General features: G+C 34.6%; 1 protein-coding gene across 5 annotated transcripts; it reads right to left on the minus strand.

Moving 5' to 3' along the window:
• On the minus strand, nt 1-22,365 carry LOC120330790 (potassium voltage-gated channel subfamily KQT member 1-like). Of its 5 annotated transcripts, none has more exons than XM_039397711.2 (17): nt 22,186-22,365; nt 11,478-11,602; nt 10,301-10,417; nt 9,625-9,821; nt 9,080-9,170; nt 7,796-7,922; nt 7,256-7,431; nt 6,488-6,616; nt 5,549-5,659; nt 5,023-5,204; nt 4,610-4,715; nt 4,406-4,499; nt 3,613-3,709; nt 3,332-3,463; nt 2,021-2,215; nt 1,526-1,770; nt 1-1,137 (listed from the first exon to the last, which is right to left on the minus strand). In XM_039397711.2, the coding sequence occupies exons 2-17, from the start codon at nt 11,592-11,594 to the stop codon at nt 935-937; spliced, it is 2,319 nt and encodes a 772-aa protein (XP_039253645.2). In that variant the 5' UTR covers nt 11,595-11,602; nt 22,186-22,365; the 3' UTR covers nt 1-934. The 5 variants fall into 5 exon arrangements, with proteins under 5 accessions (XP_039253645.2, XP_039253644.2, XP_039253643.2 ...); XM_039397710.2 differs by lacking the exon at nt 22,186-22,365 and adding an exon at nt 15,826-16,103; XM_039397709.2 differs by lacking the exon at nt 22,186-22,365 and adding an exon at nt 12,298-14,035 and having other exon boundaries at nt 1,526-1,767.

Genomic DNA, 22,365 nt, shown 5'->3' on the forward strand with positions numbered 1-22,365 from the left:
TCCACAAGTTAGATTTTAGTATCATCATCTGTGGCACACTGTAGCAACCGAAAATATGATAAAATTTTAGGGTACACGAGAGAATCTATAAATTGTCAAAGGGGTACCGACGAACAGAAAGTTTGCGAAACTTTGGCCTAGATAAAGGATTAGTAGTAGTACACAAACATTGAAGATTTATATATAGAATATTTTATATGAAGATTCTTGGTAAAAATAAGGTAAAAGAAAGTTTTCCGGAATTTTAGGAACATTAATTAGAAACCCCAAAATTGTAAATAAGGCACATGCAGTAATAGGTGCAGTGCATAGGCAAACGCCGGTAGAAAAAATATTAAGTTCATCCCAATTTTTATGTTAATCGAAAATACTATATATTTACAAATACACTAGTTATTTTAAATACATGGCATCCGAAGATATTGGCCAATGTTGCAAAAAGCAATCGTCTGAAATACGAAATTAACGATACTTTTCAATTTCATGAAATCTACCATTGATTGGTTGAAGTTATGGAAGACATGTTCATCGGATCTAGAACTGTTGATAATTTCCGTTAACATAGTTGACCTACACTGATTAGAATGTAACCTCCCGCATGTTGTTGACAACGCCTCATCCTGAATGTTTGTTTGTAATGCATGGCACAAAAGTCCTTCTCATTGTGACTCATCACAGTTAGCAAAAATTCTTGAAATGATTTAAGCATCAGATTGATGATGGTATTGGCAGATTCAATATTCCAGATTTTACTCAATGTGATCCGGCACATGATGGCCCGTATTATGTATCTTATTTCGCCTTCTATCTGAATAGCATTTGCATTCAGCTGCAACAACTCTGTCTCACAGAATTTTTATTGTCTTTCACATTCTTTATTACGAAGGCTTTGATGCTCAAGTACGGTGGCAGTGTACCCAAATCATCGTTGAGTTCAAATCTGAACATGAAATTGTGAAGATGTATTGTTTATTATCTCTCCGCTGGGAGCAGAAAACTTTACCGGATGACTGACAGTTGTAACGTTAGTTTCTTGGTCAAATGCGCTGTGTTGTCGGGGAAAGGTTGACATTATTTCTGATGCATTATCGACTATTTGAGATGCTTCGTCTGAACTTTCCTCTTCCGAGCAAGATTCTAAAATAAGAAAAATTTTTGATGAAACATTTTCTAGAAAATACTGCTCAAATTTTTTCCCCTTTAAACTTACTTAGTTTATCAGAACAAGCTTTATTCTGGTGCCCTGGCGTGAGTCTTGAACGCGTTAATAACCTCATCTGACATATATATATATATGTGTGTGTGTATTGATATTTCAAAGCTAGGGCACTTGGTCGCGGAAGATAATCATTTTGCAATAGTGATCAAAATGAATATTAAAAAACAAAGCTAGAATAATTTAGTCGAGATTGCAAAATGCGTATATATATATATGTGAAGTTACAAAAATGTTTGTTCATTAAATGATGTGTTTTAATATTGTAGAGAAACACAATGCTCATAGCTTAGAAACAACGTGGGTTACCTTTATGCGGTAAAATCTCTAGCGAATCTTCATTTGCAAGATCTTCGTTTTCGGAAGCTACAACATCACACATGCGAGAATCTGGTCGTTTTTCGGTATCATTGTCTTCGGGATATTGAGAAAGTAGTTTAATGTTTCTTTGGAGGTGTACACCTTCTGAAACCATTGTTCTTTTTGTGTCACCGAATTGAGATGTTGGCTCTTTACGTTCCATCATGAGGTAATGAATTAAATTGTTCTGTCTTCTAAGTAAAATAATTACAAGAAAACTAGCTTATTCGAATGCCTTATAACAGCAAAACAAAGTCAATATCACTATCCAATTTTAGGTCACAGTTTATTATAAACGGGATAAAACGTTTAGTACGTTGGTGCATCGAAAAAATTTGAAGAAACTTTTACATCAAAATTTCACTGCATACTTATTACATAGAATGCTATACAATAACAAATAATATTAATAATAAACATATAATACGAGCAAAAAACTCTTACTGTGAGTTCTTTAAAATTAGATCTAATTTTCTTTCAATTTTCGTCATATTGTTCTCGATGTTGGCTAGTCTAGAATTCGTGTAGAAATATTTTGGAAAAAGTTCCGTTTGATTCATCCCAGTCGATATCTTGCGTTCATCGATCGTGCTTTCAACCGGTGATAAATCCCCCATATTGCCCGCGATAAAGTCAATTCTGTGAAAGTAAATACATTTCTGATTTGAACGTAGACCTAACCAAGCACGTGTGTGAATAGTGTTTTTGGACGGAGTGATATGTTGGGAAGTGATATGAAGTGGTTGGGTGCAGAAACTTGGCAAGGTTCACGAAATATATTGCTGCTTATTTTTTTTGCGATTTTATTCGAAAACGCAATCTAATATTCATTTCTGGTAATGATTCAGGATTCATTCAGAATACTCATGTGAAATGAACTCATGTGAAAAGTATACATGTGAAATCGAAAAAAAATTAATACTCAAAAAAAAAACTGGATAATGAATTTTAATCAAACCCAATGTCAATTTTTTATTATTCTAGAGTTGATCTACTAACACCAATTCTATGATTAGTGTAATGTTCATGTGCAAACGTCATTTCTTTGCACAATTTTTCTCCGACTATTGCTCTATCTAATCAGTGTTAAGCAGCATATATATGTTAAACAACTGCATACGACTCCGATTCATTTTTCTAACTTCAACTAAGTTCTGAAAATTTTGAAGCAAACTTTAGTTTCCGACTCTGTAATAACAAATTATTAACTGCAAAATTATATATATTAAGTCCAAGTACAGAAAGTTGGAAAATGGGAGCTATGTTCCTACTCAAACCTAGAAAATTGCAGTTGTCGTAAACCACCCAGCTAATCTTACCCAACCGCGCTTTAGAACTAACATAGTTTAGTTTTGTGAATGTTGGACAATGATGGCATTCATCGTATTGGCATTGGGAAATGTTATAGCATGCTGCGTAAAAGGCTTACTGAAAGAGCAGACAATACATAATATAATAATATATTAAAAACACCTCGAATGTTTTATGCGAGACAAACCACTGTTTTAGGAAGATTTTTCTTCTTATTTGCTATTTATGGTTTCTGGTCTATTATACATACATTCTGCATAAAAATGCCGGCGAGCGACTTTAGCGTTGGAAACAGCTACACAAACAAATATTTATATTACCAGAGATAGAGAGATCATTGATACTACAATGTACTCCCACTATTGGGAGAACTGTTTTGAAATATGTATTTTAAAAGTAATTTAATTGCTCAAGCTCGAGCTTTTTTTTAGTATTTTAGCGCACCTTGTCTGCAAGCTCTTGACTCTCGATAACATATCGATATGTCCAGATGAATATTGCTCGATAACGTCTTTCACGTCGTACGGCGTCAAGGCTTCTTTAAATTTCCTTTTTGCTACGGAAAATTTCATCATTCTAAAATTTAGCAGTTTTTGAACATTAAACGCTGAAAATAAGGTTACAAATACTGAATCAAACATAAAATTTCCAACAACACATTTCTAAGAAGACCTTGACCGTGAACAATATCCTGGTCGGCAACTTTTTATAAAAATCAAACATACCGGATACCGCGAATTGCATTTTTTTGTGCTTCGGTAAGTCCGACCACTGATGATTGTTTTTCATTTCTCTCTGAATAGTCTTCGTCTGTTATGTTTTCTACATATAATGAATATTCAAATAGAATTTCATTTTTTTTTCGGATCATCTATTCAAAATCTTCGAAGTAGACCTCACTTTGTCGTGAGTTGGTTTTGAGAGGGTAAATTCGACCAAATTGGCGTAAAATAAAAAACGAGAATATCGGTCAGAGACCGAAGACTTATCGATCGAAAGGTAGGGGATCCCCAAAACAGCGCTCTTACTCCATAGTGACACCTTGTGTCCCATCACTAATTAATTAATAACTCGCTAATTATACCTCATAATTCATCCAAAATCAATAGGCTTCTGGTACGACATATGATGAATGCACATGCAAAATCTGGAGCAGATTCAATCTCGCTTTCGTGAGATATCGCGTGCATCTAACAGACAGACAGACAGACAAATACCTATCAACATACTTACCGATTAAAATCGATAAGTAATGAGTCAAATCAGTTGTACAGATTATTTGATAAATTCACTGATGGAATGCGTAACAACTATACAATATACAGTCTGTAAGAATGACGGAAAATACAGATAGTTGGATATATCATGTAGTACATTCATTGGGGTTCAAAAGCGACCACTCATGAGTCAATGCATGAACCATATTATCGGTATTTCAACCGAAATGAAACCTTCCACTTCGTGGTATGCACCGGTTTATCGAGCATCCACTTGCCAAATAGAGAACTTAATACGTACCATTGCTGCTGGATTGACGTTTTGCTGAATTGTTTCTACTGCTTGGCAAACTTGAGAACCGTTCTTGCAACTTTCCAAACGCGGATCTCACAAACTGGAGATATAAATGAGAAGTTTGTTAAGATAGAGAATTAAAAGTTAGCTGAGTATACCGAATCAATTGAAAAATGCTCAGTTAAATTATTAATGACTTTATTGACTTACGTCGCTATTTACATTTTCGTACGTGTTCGCTTTTTCAGTTCCTTCCATTTCAGAATATCGACCTGATGATCCAAACTTCTTTCTCCTGAGGACGTTCTTTTTCATGCTAAAGTTATGAGGCAAGATTTTGTGGGATGTGTCTGTATAGCAGGCGTCTACGTAGTTTTCGAGATGCATGATATTGCGAAGGAAAAGTAAAGATACTGTTGGCTCACCCAACTTATGTTCAGTGTCGGATAATATGGGAATTGGGCAGTTAAAATTTAATGAAAAGATTCATTACAAAAAAGGTGCGTAGCTTTATACATCCAACTCATTACTGTGCTTTACAACTTAACTTGATACGTGTACATTTAGGATAAAGATATAAGTATACTTCAGTCACTTATCATCCTGCTCAAGACAAAACTAACTTGTGTGAAATTTGTCCACGTAAAGATTCCAACCATGTTGCGGTTGATCTTGAATCGACATCGGCTGCGTAACATCGCCAGAAACATTGTATGAGATAAGCTGCCGGATTTCTTCTTCTTGATAAATGTTTTTGTCGATGTTGTTCTTGAACCTTTAACGCGAAACCTGAACCAAGTATTCCCTGGAAGAAAATAGATGATAAATGGATATCTGTTTCCTTATTTAATATCCAATTGACCACTGTGCAGTTGTCAACCAACTTATATGAATTCTACCAATGAAGCACTCCACAACCACAAAAATGTGCATGTATCGATACCGCACACGTCGTTAGTAAAGCCTGATATCATCAAACCTAATAATATTTTAGTCTTGCGCTTTCCACACTAACTACTCAAGTTTTAAAATGCAAAAAGCGCCTATTTGTTCCATCTACATTTACATCCCATCCTATTTACACCGCCACACAATTTGGCGGAACAATCTAAAACTCCAATTCATATCTAAAATAAGATAAGTACTTACAGCTGGCAATGCAAAGAAGGATATTCCGAGAATAGCGAAACAACTAGCTATCAGCCTCCCTATCCAAGAGCGTGGTGTTTTATCTCCATATCCAATCGTCGTTAGTGTTACCTGTATTTGCCATGAAATAAATATTGTAGTATTTAGAGAAAATAATACAAACCTACATTTTCAAGAAGGTATAATCATCAGTAAATGAGTAAAATTTAGGTTTGCTAACAATTATTTTGATCAAAAGGTGTTTGAAATGTAATCAAATTTTCGCACCTGGTTGCCATGTCGCCAAGTACATATAATCCGCAACTAATTGGTCAAAATATCTAACTGAGTGAGGGTTTTATTCCAAGCACGTAACCAATCAAATATTCGATTACATGTTTGCTTTGTTGAGTGCTCGGGACATAAGAACATCATTGAGATTTTCTTTCTCATTGTTGTGGGGAAATTGTTCATTGAATAATATACGATAACGAAATACGTACTTGAAAATCTTAAAAGCTTCCACGCATTCTATAAATTCCAATTGTTATAATCGTATTTTTACATGAAGTGTGATTTTTTGTCACTTAATGAATATTTTCAAAAAACGTATCCCGCCTGTTGAAATTTTAGCGAGAAGAATAAGAGCTTTAAGATCAATGTTATTGATAATCATATATTTATATATAAAATATATATTGCTTATTTCTTTCGAATGCTTTTGTGTTTGTCACGATGATTACAGCAGCAGATATAAGGCTTATGCACAGTAAGTTAAAGAACACCTTTCTCCAATTTTATATATATACTACTAGTTTTACTATTCTTTTGTTTGAGGATGTAGACTTCAGCGTGAATTTAGTAACATCATTATCAAGTAAATGATATTTGTATTAATTTAGTTATATGCATCATCTATTAAGTGCTAAATTTTGGAACCTTTCCACAGTGCAAACTTACCAGACCCCACCATAATGAATCCGCAAACGTTTGGAATTCCTCAGCATTGATGTCCTTTTCAGCTTGATATACAAGAAATGATGCGAGTATTAACGCGAGAAATCCAATGTACCACGCCGTTATTAATTCCTGTTAAAATTAAGATAAAAAATTACAACGTTATATTGGTGTCACAAGATTTTAATTTAATATTTTAACTATGTGTCGAATAAAAACTTTCAACAACTGCAGGCAATCCAGGCAAATCAACAACTCCGGCAGCAATCAACAAATTTATTTGTCTATACTGGAAGCAAATAAAACAGTCACTTTCAATTTCGATGTATGGGTGAAATGATTAATATAATTTCTTGAAAATACGAAATTAAATGAGACGAAAGTAAATTTGGAAATATGCTTATAAATGATTCAGTTCGATTGTTCTGTTCTGTTCTGTTCTGTTCTGAAACATCATTGGCAAGTTTTCGAAATTTCTCACAACTAAAAAAATCTGGTAAAATTCCCAGCAAGCAGGAATTAATGTATTCTATGTGTCAGTTGATTCCGTTTAAAAACTTAAATTTGGGATATTTTACACCTTAGTTAAATTTTAACTAAATGTAACTATCTATATGATATGGGTTTTTAAAAAAATTAAGTGATTTTCTAAATGTGGCCCTCCGCAAAACAGATTTTCTGAATTGCGGCCCTTGCAAAAAAACTTTGCTCACCCCTGCTTTAGAATTTCCCTTAATATTGATAAGCGAAAAAATAATTAACACTTTTTACTTTGCTGTGAGCGTAAACGACAGATGCGAGTAGTTTCCATGTTCCACCTCTTCTGTCCACCCGAACCATTCTTAAAATTTGTAGAAATCTTAAGCCTCGCATCGCAGTGGCAGCGAACGTATGATTCTCATTTCCAGCAAATATTATCACGAAAGATGAAATCACCACAGTAATATCTGGTAAATATTGGCAATACAAAAATGTAGATATTCATTATAATATAACTTTTGCCGACTGATTTCTGCCAGCGGTATAATATTGGTACTGGCTAAAAGTGTTGTTTCAAACATGTTGATTCACACTTTTCCCACTTCTCTCGCATTTCTGAGTTATGGTAGATAAATATTGTGGACCAAATGGTTGAAGTAAGCATTTGAAGTGGGATTCATGCTATGTTCTAGGTTAGGATATATATATATATATATAATACAATGTGAGAAGGTCAGATGTAAGCATATGAATTTCACATAATTGGGGAAAGCGGTACAAATGTGGTACAAGAGAAAAAAGTTTGTATATAGTACATATGTTTTTACCTACCTATGATGCAAAACGGCTTTCTTGCAAAATGAATTCTTCCCATTATGCCTTGATATCTCACCCTGCATCCTGAACTCCAAACTCTCGCAACGAGTTCCGTCGTAAAAACAATAACCAAAATAACTTCCTGAAAAACAAAACACCATATTGTATAATATGAGATTCCTACCACGAAATATTTAGATGGTTTGAATCTGACCCAGAATTAGATTTTTAAAATGAGCGCCCAAGCCTCAGACGCAAGTGAAAACGATCAAACAAACAATGTTTTAAAACCGACCGCAAACATCTCAAGATGTATTATTAAATAATAATTTATAATACCTATTGAAATTTGGTAATTTTAGTAGACCAAGACCAAGTTTGTTTCAGGCCTAATCGTTTGATTTACCTACAATCAATCAATTTTATTTCGGTAACTCTGAAAGAAACAAAACAACAACAAACGGACAGATAAAATGCAGAGAACCTGGAGGACGGGCATAACCTGATTAAAAAAAACAGACAAGTACGTGCCCGTCCACTAAAAACAGTCAAAACAACACAATAAAACAAAAACACGATGTAAAATCGGGCAATACCTTTTGAATCAATTTTAAAATGTGAGACGTGTATGTGTATCACAACAGTGCTTTTCCTACAAAAATATGGAATAAAAAAACACTCGTTGACGTAAAATGGTGATGCTGTAGTTCAATTTCATTACAAGAATAAGACAGTGACAAAAAATTGTTACTAAAAAACAAGCTCGTTAAATAGATTGAATGTTCCATAACAGTCTATGCACAAATCATGGATTGGGCTATCGGGTTCTTTTGTCGTTTTCGATTAGTTCAATTTAAAATCATTGTATCCGTTCCAACGCTTCAAACATTAATATCGAATTGAACATGGAACAAAAAGGCGCTCCAGAAGTGTGTGTACCAATATGGAAGTAACTAATTTTGTACGCCTACTTTACATCAAGTTGTGTAAAGGGACGGAAACCTATGGACAGGGGGTATATTCACATGACTAGCACAAACAGTCCCCGAACTTGTAATAGGACTACATTAAGGGAAATCGGAATAAAATTATGGCCTAACCCTAACCTAGTACACATAGTACGGGAGTACCTCCAAAACTATTAATCAATTTTCGTATTGATAAGCAATATTGAATCGTCACATGTTGACGATTCTAGTGTGTGCATCAGTAAACTTTATAGAAATGCATAAATGTATGAAACTTATACCATGATTTAACATTGTATCAAGGTAATGAAATATATACTATTATCTTTACCATCACAAATAAAATTCTTTTTGCAGTTTGCATATAATCTGGTATTGTCGCAAACACAGTAAGGATCAAAGCAGCGCAAACCGATATAAACCTGAAAAGAAATGTAGTCAAGTATTTTAGATAGAGAATCCCAATGAAATAAATAAAAACTGGCAGAACATATTATGCAATCAATATCACTGAAAGAATCGTAACAATTATTGCAGTGTGATCGAATTGCACATTAGCTTTTCTGAAATGTGTCAGCAAAAATGGGTGAACAGGCTGACTCTTTCTGATTCGAAAACAAACCCGCTTCGAATAAAAATAAATACTTATCTGATCGAAATTTATTAACTTGTTGGAATTAATCACACCATAAGGAGTGATAACGATTATTGTAATATAATTTGTTGAAAAAAACGTCAAATGTTCAATATCAATATCAGCCAATAGAAGAAAGATGTCAGTGATTTGAGAATAATAATAATATAATACGAATAATATATCTTTTCGTTGACATAACTACAACGATTGCATTCACGTCGAATAACAAATGCACTTACGTTAACGTATGGTATATTAGGGATATATTATTCCCTCCCCCAGGTCTTTCTAAGAAATTAAATATTAAAATCATCAATTTTCGAACTTCGTTTTTCCTTCGAGACGGCGCTGTAAAATATATCGGTTTTCCGTGAAGCGACATTTTGCGCTGTCGATATTCCTTTTGTTGAGCCCATTTTGTGGGTGCCATTAGAAGCTGCAGCAAAATCCAAAGTGTTGGAATTTAATAGAAAATAAGTGGAGTTGGATTGGCTCAAAATGTCATTAAAATTGCAATTCCATAATAAAGTACGTGAATCACAACATAAAATAACGAAACTCCTTATAAACAAAACTCGTTGACATATTTATTACAAATTCTACTCCACAAAATCGACATGGCGTTGTACTTATTTTTGTATATCTCTCGCGCTTTAGGCTTTCCTCCCAGTCTTTTTATTTGAAAATCAACTTTTATCTGAGCAAAGTTAAATCATTGGTGCATCGTGATAAATTAGGTCAAGCACGATTGATGATCTCATCTCTCAAACTTTAAAGCTAGGTCTGTTATGTTCTTTTCCTAACATCTAGTCACCACAGTGGCTATATATAATGCTAATATTTCAGGAAAAAATTCTGCGTAGTACAGTATTTGTTTACACATTTTTACAATTTGCATCAAAAGAGAAGTATTACCTGCGCAGCAAGTGAATGCCTTCTCTCGGCTCCTTCTCGCATTTGATTCTTTTCCTCGAACGCATTCTCGTCCTTTTCAAAGCAATCTTCGTCGCCATCATCAACGTCAACTGCAGACTAAAATAAAATAATAGGATGATTATTTATTAAGCTGGAAACTTCCTTAGCGATTGTCGTTTATTTATGAAACTTTACAAGTTCACTTTCGAAAGAGAGGGGAGCATTTTAAAAAGAATTGAATCCACTACCATATAATTATTTCACGCCCACATTATTTCCACGGAGTAACGCATGCTGTATGCTGGGCAGAGGCAAAACGATTGTACTGATTTTGATCAATGTGAAATCAATATCTGGTCGACTGCTTTTTGTGGGAGGAAATAATGGTCATAAATTAAACATTCCATTATTACTTAACTGTCCTATGAAAATTTTCTGAGGTAAAAACTAATTGACATGTGCCGCACACCAATTAGTAGGTTGATCAGTATACATACAGCAGCTTTCACGTTCACCGACCCGTGAGCTAGTAGTTATCATCCCACCTCTATTCATTATCACTCCTACAAATGAGATCAAACGCCGAAATCAATTTTCCAGGCAGTAATAAAAACGTTACATTTCAATGGTTCAATAGAGGTTAGTTAAAACTTTTGTTATCACCTTTCTATTGGCTTTCGCAATTACTTTTCAAGTCAAATTTGACGTCAAAGCGCTATCTCAATTCTTATTATTACATGGAATTTATAAAATGCAAATTCAATTCATAAAACGTATCAAATTTATCTGGCATTCAACTGTAATTCGGAGCCAGTTACTATAGTCCAAAAAATGGTAGCCACAATCTACAACACAAGAAAATGATTATGTCGATGCCAACAACTTCATTTAGTCTGATTGTCAGTGCTTGTGGAGAGGCGATCATCAAGAATATTAAAATATTAAATTCATTTTGAACATGTCCGGCTACATTGACTGTTGAGGGGGGGGGGGGGCTGGAGTACTGTATCTACATTTTGGCAAATAGTTCCCAATCCTAGTCATCACACTGTACAAAAATGATTTCTACAGGTGGTACGAGGTAAAAATTTTGAATTTTGAAATCAAATCAGAAATACTAAAATAAATTCTGATATTTAGTTGCAGTTATTTTTAATTAACTTTAGACTCTGCTCACATGAAACTTTTCTGACAAGTTTTCCATTTTATATCTAATCATCTCCCTTCTGTCGAAGCTTTCGGGTTCGGAGCCATGTTCTACCTGTACTACGTCGCTGAATTGAACTCGTCGCATATTCCAATCTAAATGTTCAAAAACAAGTGTATAAGAAACTGAGTGAATGTATAGGAAGCTGACAGAATATTCTTGTTGGCGATTCTTCCGTATAAACATAAACCATCCGATATAGCTTCAAACGAGCCACAGAAAACTTGCAAATAATGTCACCAAAAGATAACTAATTCATCTGGATTGTGGAGACTAAAAAGGCAAATTATGTTATTCGATATCACGAATACTATGAAATCACACGGTCTTCGAGTTTTCGGCAATACTAGGATAATATTCATGATCCAGTTACAAATATTCTACAAATTTTGTATATAAAAAAAAAATATAGGGAAAAATTTGGATACTATCGTGTTACCCCGACCTGCTTCTAATTTTTTTTAACCAATATTTTATTTATTTATCAGTATTTTTGAAACTTTTCGTATGAAAGAATACAAATTTTCATATGATATAATCTATGATTATGAATAGTTAAATCCAATGCAATGTTGCTTGCTATAAGATACCGGTCAATCAATTTATTCCATGGCATGAAAACCTCAAATGTCCGGAAAAAGACGCGGCAAAGATTCCAATTTCTGATTTCGATGTCAATAAATACAAGACGCCCAAGTACGCTGCAAATTGTCAGAAAATGGAAATCTCAACGTCTCGCTTCCTGTTGAACAATGGGACACATGCATTCCTGATTCCCCACTGATTTTACCTTCTGCGTCACCTGCGTATTCCTCCATCGGTTCTGTTCTCTCGTCAGTCATATCAGCGTTTAAACTTTTAGTTATGGGTTTATCCATAATACTTGATCATCGTATATCCATAGCCGAGTTTTTATTTGGAACCATACGAACCACAGAGCAATGCTATGTATTTTCGTCACACAGAATTAGAATAATATGGATATGCAAAGAATAAAATTGAACATTCATACTCAAATCAAATCTGTGCTAAAATTGATCCAACAAACTTCACTCCAAACGTGCACTATCCCATAAGCGAAATATGATAATTCAGATTAGATAGTATTGCTATATTGCACTGATACTCTGTTCAGGTCCTCCCGCTTGGCCAACTGCTATCTATGACCTCAAGCTCCATCTATTGCTGCTTATATACATGAACCACGACTCAAAGAAATATGTCTTATCGCGCAGATAACAAGAATATTCATGCAAGGCATGCACATGCGTCTTTGGATCGCGTAAATACTTCTATAATAGACGTGGACAGACGTTGACATTCTTTTTGATTGTCTGGTTTAAAATTGTAATTCAATACCAATTTACCAAAATTATCCACCATTTGCTAGAATATACACCGCATTTCCGAAATCTGTTTCTTCCGGCCAAGACACAAGTTTCGAAATTTGTCTTGAACAACGTAACATAAACCTGACAAGTGATTTACTCGTGATAAGTGCTGTATCTTGGCATTGTACTTAAAGTATTTTCTAGCTTTCAAGTATTGAATTGATAACTTTCATGTTTCATTCATCCGGGCTTCGAAAAATTCACTAAAAAAGTATAATTGAAACTTATTATTACACTCCTACTAAAGGAAGCATGTAAAGCCCTGCATACACGACTATGTATGATAGATAACAGAGGTAACAGTCGTGTAACTTGGCCTTTTTTGTTTCGTACTCAATTTTTGTTCTACAACTCTGGTTACGAAAACTGATTCTGGCGACATTACAAATGCGAACTTGACATTATTTTCACGGTGTGTGGCAAGTACGTGTACAGAAAATATTAACCACTCGCTATCTAAGCTGTATTGTTTATGTTTTTCCACTTTACCAACGTAGACTAGTTTTGTATGAATTTTTTTTATCTTGATGACATCTCCGATATAATTTTAAAAAACGTTTCGTGGTAATTATAGAAATTCTTTCGTACATATCTAAATTTGATTTTTGCGCAAATTAAATGTAATCAATTGTTGCTAACTTACTATAAAGTTATTATACTTTTATTCCGAATCATATTACTTTCACAAACATAAGACTTTTGTCTTAAACTGTTTTCGACTGGGACGCTTATCACAACCCCGATTTAATTACACATCGGGAATGTACTACAATCTGAATCCTAAAATAGTTCCAGAACCATACAAAATATACAAAGATTACCGCTTTAAAAAAGCATTCAAAATTTGAGAAAAAAATCGCAAACGGATTCAAACAGAATGACAATTCGACTGTATTATATCCATAAGTCTAGTCCAGTCGCCTTGCACAATTCAATGTTATAGTGAGGAGTAATTGTTCAAACTGCTCAAGTTCAATTCAACCGTTCAAGTCAGTCCAGTCTCTTTCATAAGTTACATGCCACGATTTATGAATGAACAACACGTGTATGTACATAACAACTATATTTAGAAATCTATTAATGGATGTCAATCCCGATCAAAGCCTATAAATCTGAATAAATATAAGATATACAGACTATGTTATGCATTTTTATCAAGTAAATTTAGGCTGCTGAAATTTAATTAACAACAGTTACGATTTTCAAAATTGTTCTACAGTATGCGCGATTTTTACCGTAGTTACTGAAAACAAAATTCAAACTATGAATAATTGACTAAGTTAAAAATCAGAGCCGCAATTTGTAGCTATCACAAAACCGATCACCTTTATATAAATTGCTATTCCTGAGTATTTTCACTGCAGGCTAAAAGTTACTATAATCGCAACCCTAACAAGTAATTTAGAATGCGTCATCAACGAAGATAAAACTTTAAAAAGACTTTTTGCAAAGACGGCGATGTCTAGTCATCTCGGCCGGATTCACCGTTAGGCAAGGTAGGCTGAAGCCTTTGGAGTTTCGCCCTTCGAGTTTGAACCATATTCGTTCCAAAATTTAACCGGTTTGACATTTTATAAAACTGATATTTGTTTATTTTTAATCGGGTTAATATTTCTTGTCGTAAATATTTTCCATTCAAAAAATTAAAACGATCGAATGAATGAATTTGTCTAAATTTGAAACTCTCTATCCCTTTAACATTGATTTTACTTTAAAAATAAAATACTAATTAAACTGTTTTCACCCTAATAATGGCTTTATTTTTTCATAGCATTTCTAAGCGACAACGAATTTAAAGAGCATTATATCTTTTTTGTTGCATTTTCTTTTGTTTAAAAAAAGAAAATAATATTTTCAAACTACCTCCCTCCCCCCTCTTCTCGCACTACAATGGGATGGGTTTTTAGGGGTTGTGACGTTTTATAACAGCCCTAAGTTTCTTAGAGTGTCTTTGAATTCAGCTTACTAACCAATCTACTTGGGTGATTGGTGTACGTATCCCGTAACTAAAATTTCATATTTCGCGCAATTACAAAAATTATTTTTGGCGTTATGAATCATTTTAAATAAACGCGAAAATGGATATTATGTCGCCATGATAGATTACATCGATCAGTATGACGTCATTGGAGGAGAGGAGCCACACAAATAGAATAACCTCTCATCGTCTAAATCTGGCCCGGCTTGTTGATTAATCGAATAGTGACAAGTTCACAATATATTGGCAAAAGCTGCTCTTACGGCGGTAAGCACTAGTCCACTTTGGTTGCAATAAATGCGAAGTTTATATTTCCATTTTACGACGTTGGTAGATGAGTGCGCCATTGTATGTCAGCTTATCTACGTTAGGCCATAATTTTATTCCGATTCCCCTTATTTTAGTTCTATTACGAGTTCGGGGACTGTCTGTGTTAGCCAAGTGAATACCCTCTGCCCATAGGCTACCGCGTTCATTTTACACAACACAACTTGAACAAAATTAGTTACCTCCATATTGGAACACATAGCGCCCATTTTTGTTCTTACAAAGACTGAAGGCTTAAAATACACCAAAAGGAATCATTCTAAAACGAAACCGACCTGAGTAATTTACTTAGCTCCTTTACGACATTGTTGTTAACGGAATTTAATCTGGACGATAAATTAATTCGAAGACACGTATATATGAGACCTAAAAAAGCATTGATACTGTGCCAAACCTATGCTAGAACACTGGTTTAGGATATGCTTACCTATATAATCTAAAAGTACTCAGCTTATACTTGGAATCTCAATATAATCTTGCGTCATATGCTTAATGTGACATTTTAATCGTTTTGGTGCATTTCAGTGCCAAACTCCCTGCAAATTGATAGCAAAGCATTGAAAAAACGCTTTTCTTTCAGGACCTCATATTCGTAAATCAAAGTAAGAGCAAAATCGTTTACCTTTTGTCACCTATCACGTTTGAAGTCATTGTTGCGTTTTCCGCTTGAATGTCGACCACAAATTGACTTGTGTTCCTGCCCCATTAACAAAACCTTGCTACTTATACAAACGAGCCGAGGAAGCTAATTAGGGTTTAACGATTGAGTTCAGAGAATCTGTCAATTCGTGATTTATTTACTCAACTACTTGTGGCCATGTAAGGGTCGCGTTACATTAACACACTTTATCTGTAGCCCAAACATAATCCGTCAAAAATGTATTTGTGTATTTACGAATTAATCTGTGAAGGAATTTGAACATCGAATAATTATTTGACTATTGTAAGCTATTGCACGTATCTTCCAACGAAAATTATGCTGTTTCGAAACAATAATTGACACATTTATGTTATTGATGCTTTCAGATTGTTCCCAATCGATGATATTTTTCTTTCAGAAAATTCGAGGTTGGAAATGTTTGTGAAGTTATTTATTTATATTTTCTATCTGCAAATATCGACCAAATTTCTAGTTTTTTCACTAATAAATGGATTAGCACCACTACTAAAGAGTTAATTATTAGGATTTAAGAACATTAAATTTGTTCATCGTCATCGAACCAGCGTGGTTCTCGATGACAACGCCACTGTAAAACTTACTCTATATATTCTGGAATTCCTCAATACCCAGTTGTTGAACCTACATTATTCTTAATATCTTCCGAGTAACAAATTCGTCTTATACATTGACGATACAAATTTAGATTTATGCCTCAACATTTGGACACCAATAAATCATTGAGTAACAACTTGGGTGTACAGACTTTTCGCCTGGCGGACGTTTGCCCATTGCCCCAACGAACTTTTCAGATCACAAGGCGGTTTGAGTTATAATTTTGTTTTACATTCGCCTTGGGAGTTGCTCTAAAATGATAGTATACAACTACATGTGTATTTATACTTATAGGACATTTGGGGCATACTTACGGTCTGGGTTGTGCCGGGGTCACAGGTTGCCGGCATATGTCTCTACTGTGGTGAGTACTATCTGCCCGAGGTGCAAAAGTCTGTAAATCACCACGATTTTTTACTGGAGGATTATGTTGCAGTTCTATCTAAATTCGGCAAAAAATAAGAGTATCGTTCCGCAATAATTACATTCTTATAAATTAGTTAACCCACTCAAAATGTCCGTAATGTAAATGTTCGAGGGACCGTATTCATGAAATGAATATATCGAGAACAGTGCGAAGAGAACTTGAACGAAATTTGGTTGTGTTTAAGGGTTTTCTGGGACATTTAATGTCAGAATGCAAACTCCACATGTACAAATCAAAGACAGGCCGACATCCGCTGTTACGACTAGACTACTATTTCGTCGACTGTTTTTTAATCCGCTTGGTCGAACTTATAAGAAAGTTACAAATATGATCAGTCTAATACTAGCTTCGGAAATATGGGGCCCGACGTTCTTGCTTTGTACATATTATAACAGAATTAGTTTTCTAAGCTTCATGCTCCCGTTTATACACTGTATATATCAACAAAAATTCTGTGAAAACTTAAGATTTTTGGAAGTACCTCAACCTCTTCTCAGACACTACCGACCAACACTGTTTCACGTTTTGTGTATTTCGCTTTTCATTACAGTATTAGCATCACTGTAGCAATGAGAATTACAGCACCCTTTCTACTTATAGTTGATGCCTCGAGGAGCTTCTACTACTCGCAAACACACACCGTTTTCACATAAACCTTTGCAGAACTTGATATCTTCAAGCACTGTTTTCTAGCGTTTTTTTATTGACCCGATTCGTAAGTTCATTTTGGTTTATGTACTGAAAATATTGTCAACTGTTCTGCAGCAGCCATTCAATGACCGATTTTAAACGGCTTCGAAGTTCCAATATAAACTTTAAAAAAGAGGCGTTAACAATCAACAACTAGGCCACCATTCCATGTCTGGCCAAGTAAGGACATGATCATTTATTCATATGAATAATCCTGACCATGTATGAAACAATAAATAAACTATGCTTAAAAGATTTAAAGGATATATGCCGGGTGTTTGGCCAAACGTATTCAATTGTAGAGTCATCTGGGCTCTCAAGTTGCCAATAAGTAGGTTGGACTCACGGAAATTATCACAACTGTGTTGTTGAAATGAGGTCATTGAAAGGAAATAGGTAGGAAACCCGTTTGTTTATAATAATGCCTTTTGTTCCATGTTTCATATAAAATCGTACAAGAGCAACCCCGTATTCCAACGACCTGAAATTGAAAACGCCAATAATAAAGTTATCTCTGTTCCTTTCGGTTAGATACGTGTATAATCGAAGCAACTATCTATCAGAAAAGACTATAAAGTCGCAATTGATTAACTATCGTTGTTAATTTATGGAAAATATATTAACGTGATCTGTGATTGGCCTCAATTCAAATGACAAGTAAGTAAATTACTATTCTAAGCACACGTCACATCATTGGAGTGACCTCATCATGTATTTTAAATAGGTCAAATAGGCTACTCGTTCGGGAATTGATAGAAATTATTGATGGTCTATTCCAGGGCTACTCAATTGGCGGAACGCGGTCCGAATCCGGACCTTTCGACTATTCGAGTCGGACCGCGCCTAATTCTTTATTTTGGATCATTAGCCCCACTTTTGAAGTTTCCTTTTATAAAAATCACTTATATAGATTTTATATTAAATATATATGAAAAGAACTATAACGCCATATTAAACAATCTTGATTAGCTAATAATCATTAGTCGACCGAGGAAGTGCGTGTAATAAATATAATTTCTGGAAAGACCGAACCCAAATATTATTGAAGTTTTGTCTGCGGATCTTCGGTAAAAATAGCTGAGTATCCCTGGTCTATTCTATTCAAAAAAAAGGATAGAGACTTTTGGCTTAGCATTGGAGATTGTTAGATAAGACACCAGCCAGTCAACTGTCGCCGATCAATAGCGAGTTTTTTTTCCGCACTTACGATAGAACTCTCTCAGTTCCTTTTTATGCAGAATCGGCTTTAACACTGGATTGACTGTCAGTTATTTAGCATATGTGGACAGGTTTTCCATCATGCAGTACGTCAGTTTTAAGAAAACTGTGGGGTAATATTAAGAACATCTTCACAATAAACGGATCGTGCAAACCTTTGCCACAAAGAAGCAAATGAATGTTTGATGGAATATGCTGAAGAGTTGCAACTAGATGCAAAACTATAACAGATGGGGGTAGATCAGTAGTGTTGATGATCATACCAGGAAAACAACCAGGGCCGCAGTCTATTTTTTCCAATTCCCAACATAGATGTGAGCTGCGCAGATTATGCCAATCGAAAGTAAGATCCATGGTCCCCGTACAAGAATGTTATTGGGAATATTTGAACCAGTATTGTTGTAAGTATGTATGCTCGAGTATCCAGTATTAAAAAGCCATCAAGATTTTGACTATTAAAAAATAAAATGTGAACGAAATGTTTATATTTTGTTTGTTCTTGATGAACAAATCAAGAATGGTTCGTTCGGAATGAAATTTTTCACTCTAACGCAGGAATTTCAAAAAATGAATGTAGATTTCGCTGTGGATGAATATCTAGCCAATAATTTGTATATATTTTCAGCATACTGCAAAGAGGAAATCCAATTAATTCGTCATGTTATAACATCTTTCATGACTTCTGCGGAATCGAAAAAACAAAATTGAAATACAATTCCTCTTTGCGGCTAGGAGGCATCACTTATGTCAAACGTACTAACGATGAAGGTAGACAACGTCGATATGGGGTCTTAGCTTCCTGTCTTAGCGGCCGACGGTGGACTAGAATTTCAAGAAATATTATTCGGCCGGCCGTAATACTTGACTTTCGAATATATATAAGCGTATACCAAGAAATATCTTGACATTGGGTGCGCTGTTTTGCCAACTACTTGAAACTTACAGCAGTTTGGTTAATTGTTAAAAACCGCAATTTCAACTGGATACTGCAGGGGTTGCCGCCAACACGCCGATCGCAACGTCTCGAGTAGTCGATCGCGTCCGATGTTGAGTGAATATAATAACATTTCTTAAATAGAAATAATAACATACCCCAATTTACCTTACCAGTTTCATGCAGCGCCTGGTGTGTGTTTTAAAACGGGACGATTACAGTACTGTACATGGATACTTGGCAATGACACCTGGCAAGGAATTTCCGGCACTTACGACTAAAAATTAGACAGGCCTTAGATCATAATCGTATGATTCGAATAAATCTTAGAAATGATGAAACATTTACTCCGGGTACAATTACATAGTCAAATTAACAAATTAAATGGAACATGAAAAATGCAATTTTTTGTTGCGATTTCATAAAGAATGCGCCCACAGAGTCGAGCTTATTGACAGCAGTGCAATTATTTTATGCGTGTGTGTAGTTATTTGCATATCCAGTACTCATTCGTTTTTGTGTATGAACGTTTTACCGATCAGTCGAGCGCGATATATTTTGAGGATTTTAGTCGATCGCGGTCGAAAGCAGGTTGGCCACCCCTAGAATACTGAACAAAGAGAAAGCCTCAAATAATTTTATAAACATATTTGGTATTTAATGCAAATTGACGTCCAATTAAACCATTAAATACAAATATTTAGCCTCCTCCGTGCTATTATGGTTTTATACACATTTAACCAATAAGCGTCGGTGACAGTAAAAGATGAATCCCATTGGACATGATTTTTAGCGATATGTATCTGTTTTTATCGCACTGTCCAAAACCAATTTTCAATTAATTCAGAAAATGCTAAATATATTTTCACGTTTCACTGCGGTTAGCTATACTTACCTATCAATAACGCTAGAATGATTGTTTGACATTTTCACTTTTCACTCCTTTCCCTGCCATTATACATGAAAATTTACTGAATATTCAATTGTCTCTAAGATAAGTGGGAGTAGAAACTATTTTCATATATGGCATAACAATTTCTAAAATCTTACGGAAAAAGAGAACCGCGCCATAAGCCATTTAATACAAAACTATCACAATGTTTTCACTAAGTGGGTGGCGCAGAGGTTTCTACCAATTTCACAAACTTCCGATGATTGAGCATATTGCCTGACTCAAAATATTTACAAATATCTGTGGGTGGGAATAAACTTAACACAAAATAGTGTTTATATGAATAAATGAAGGACAAGTCTTGATTCAAATATTTACCAGTTAATTTTGACAGACAGTCAACTACCATATGATACGTTCTATAATTAGAAACAAATCTGTTCATTTTGCAGGTGAGACTGGGTTTAATTTTGAATAATAAAGAAATAAGTAAAAATCAATGAGGACAACTGTACTATATTACCCAGAATTTATGAATGTAATATAAGCTTCCACAACTATGCAATTTCTAATAAATTCAAAGACAATAACTACTTCGCTGATAAATATATGTCAAAGTTAGGTTCCGACATAGAGTAGTCAAAACCACTGAGTATCAAGCAAAATTGCAACCATTTTACAAATGGCAGAATGGAAAAATATCAAATCTTCAAACTCGATAGTTCACTCGCATCGACCGAATTTTTTTCAAAATAGGATATCAAACTTCGCGGACATTCTCTTTAAAATAGCATTGAACCTTACAAATTCTTAATACAAAACTATTTGTCCTAACGTATTTTATAACTTTCAACTTGATAACTGTTAACATTTACTGATGATGCTTGAACATTATCATTATTAAATATAAACTTAAATACTTTCGATAACACGCGTCCAATAACAACGAGCGAATGAGTTTCTAAATTTAGAATTACTTAACATCCGATTGCATAGCCTCACTGACGAATGACATATTGCAAGTAAATACAGAAATATGATTGTTCTGAACCGACAAAACTCGAAGCGGAAACTCATATAATAAATTTACATATCGGAATTCTGACCAATACCTACTCCTTAAATTGAGTTGCCACACAAAAATTTCTCTAACTGTACTCCTCCTCGATTCAAAAATACTGCTGTTTATTTGCCAGCGTGATAACGAAGAGAGGCGGCCAATTACTTATGCATCAAAAGCCATGTATAATCGATAGGTTAAATTTGTAGAAAGACCACTCATATCTTTCCAGTGTTAAAAGAGCCAAGTTGCGTTAGACCAGTAAAACAAAACAGTCGGAATTCCTTAATTAAGAAAACGTACATGTCATTAGCAATTTTTGTCACTCAAGATTTTGGCGGGCACATTTCTTTCAGCTGTGAGTAAATCATGATTAATTTACCTCCTTGTAGCTTAATATATCGTCGTCGTATAATATCTTGATTACATAATCATTGCATTAAAATTTACAAAATTACCAATGATCAGTATATGTTAAGTAGCCTCACCTGTTTAGTGTCAGAAAGAATCGGTTTGCATCTTGAGATAAAACGTTACTGATGAAGTGCAACAGAAGCCGGTCGTGATGGAATAATCACATAGAAACTTATATTCCACAGTCTATACGAGTTTGGGTTTATATCTACAATTTTGTGAAGCTCAATTATTCCCTGTTAATATTAGGAGAG

The sequence above is a fragment of the Styela clava genome, chromosome 6 (assembly GCF_964204865.1).
Source record: "Styela clava chromosome 6, kaStyClav1.hap1.2, whole genome shotgun sequence".
Lineage (NCBI taxonomy): Eukaryota > Metazoa > Chordata > Ascidiacea > Stolidobranchia > Styelidae > Styela > Styela clava.

What these genes read in the sequence shown, in the direction of transcription:
- LOC120330790 (XM_039397707.2), bottom strand. Translation starts at nt 12,385, where the DNA reads ATGGATAAACCCATAACTAAAAGTTTAAACGCTGATATGACTGACGAG. An exon ending in CCTTCTTTGCATTGCCAGCT is followed by an intron (nt 5,205 to 5,548) that starts GTAAGTACTTAT and finishes ATTTTCTTCCAG; the next exon opens with GGAATACTTGGTTCAGGTTT. An exon ending in CTAATTTTAAAGAACTCACA is followed by an intron (nt 1,771 to 2,020) that starts GTAAGAGTTTTT and finishes TATTTTACTTAG; the next exon opens with AAGACAGAACAATTTAATTC.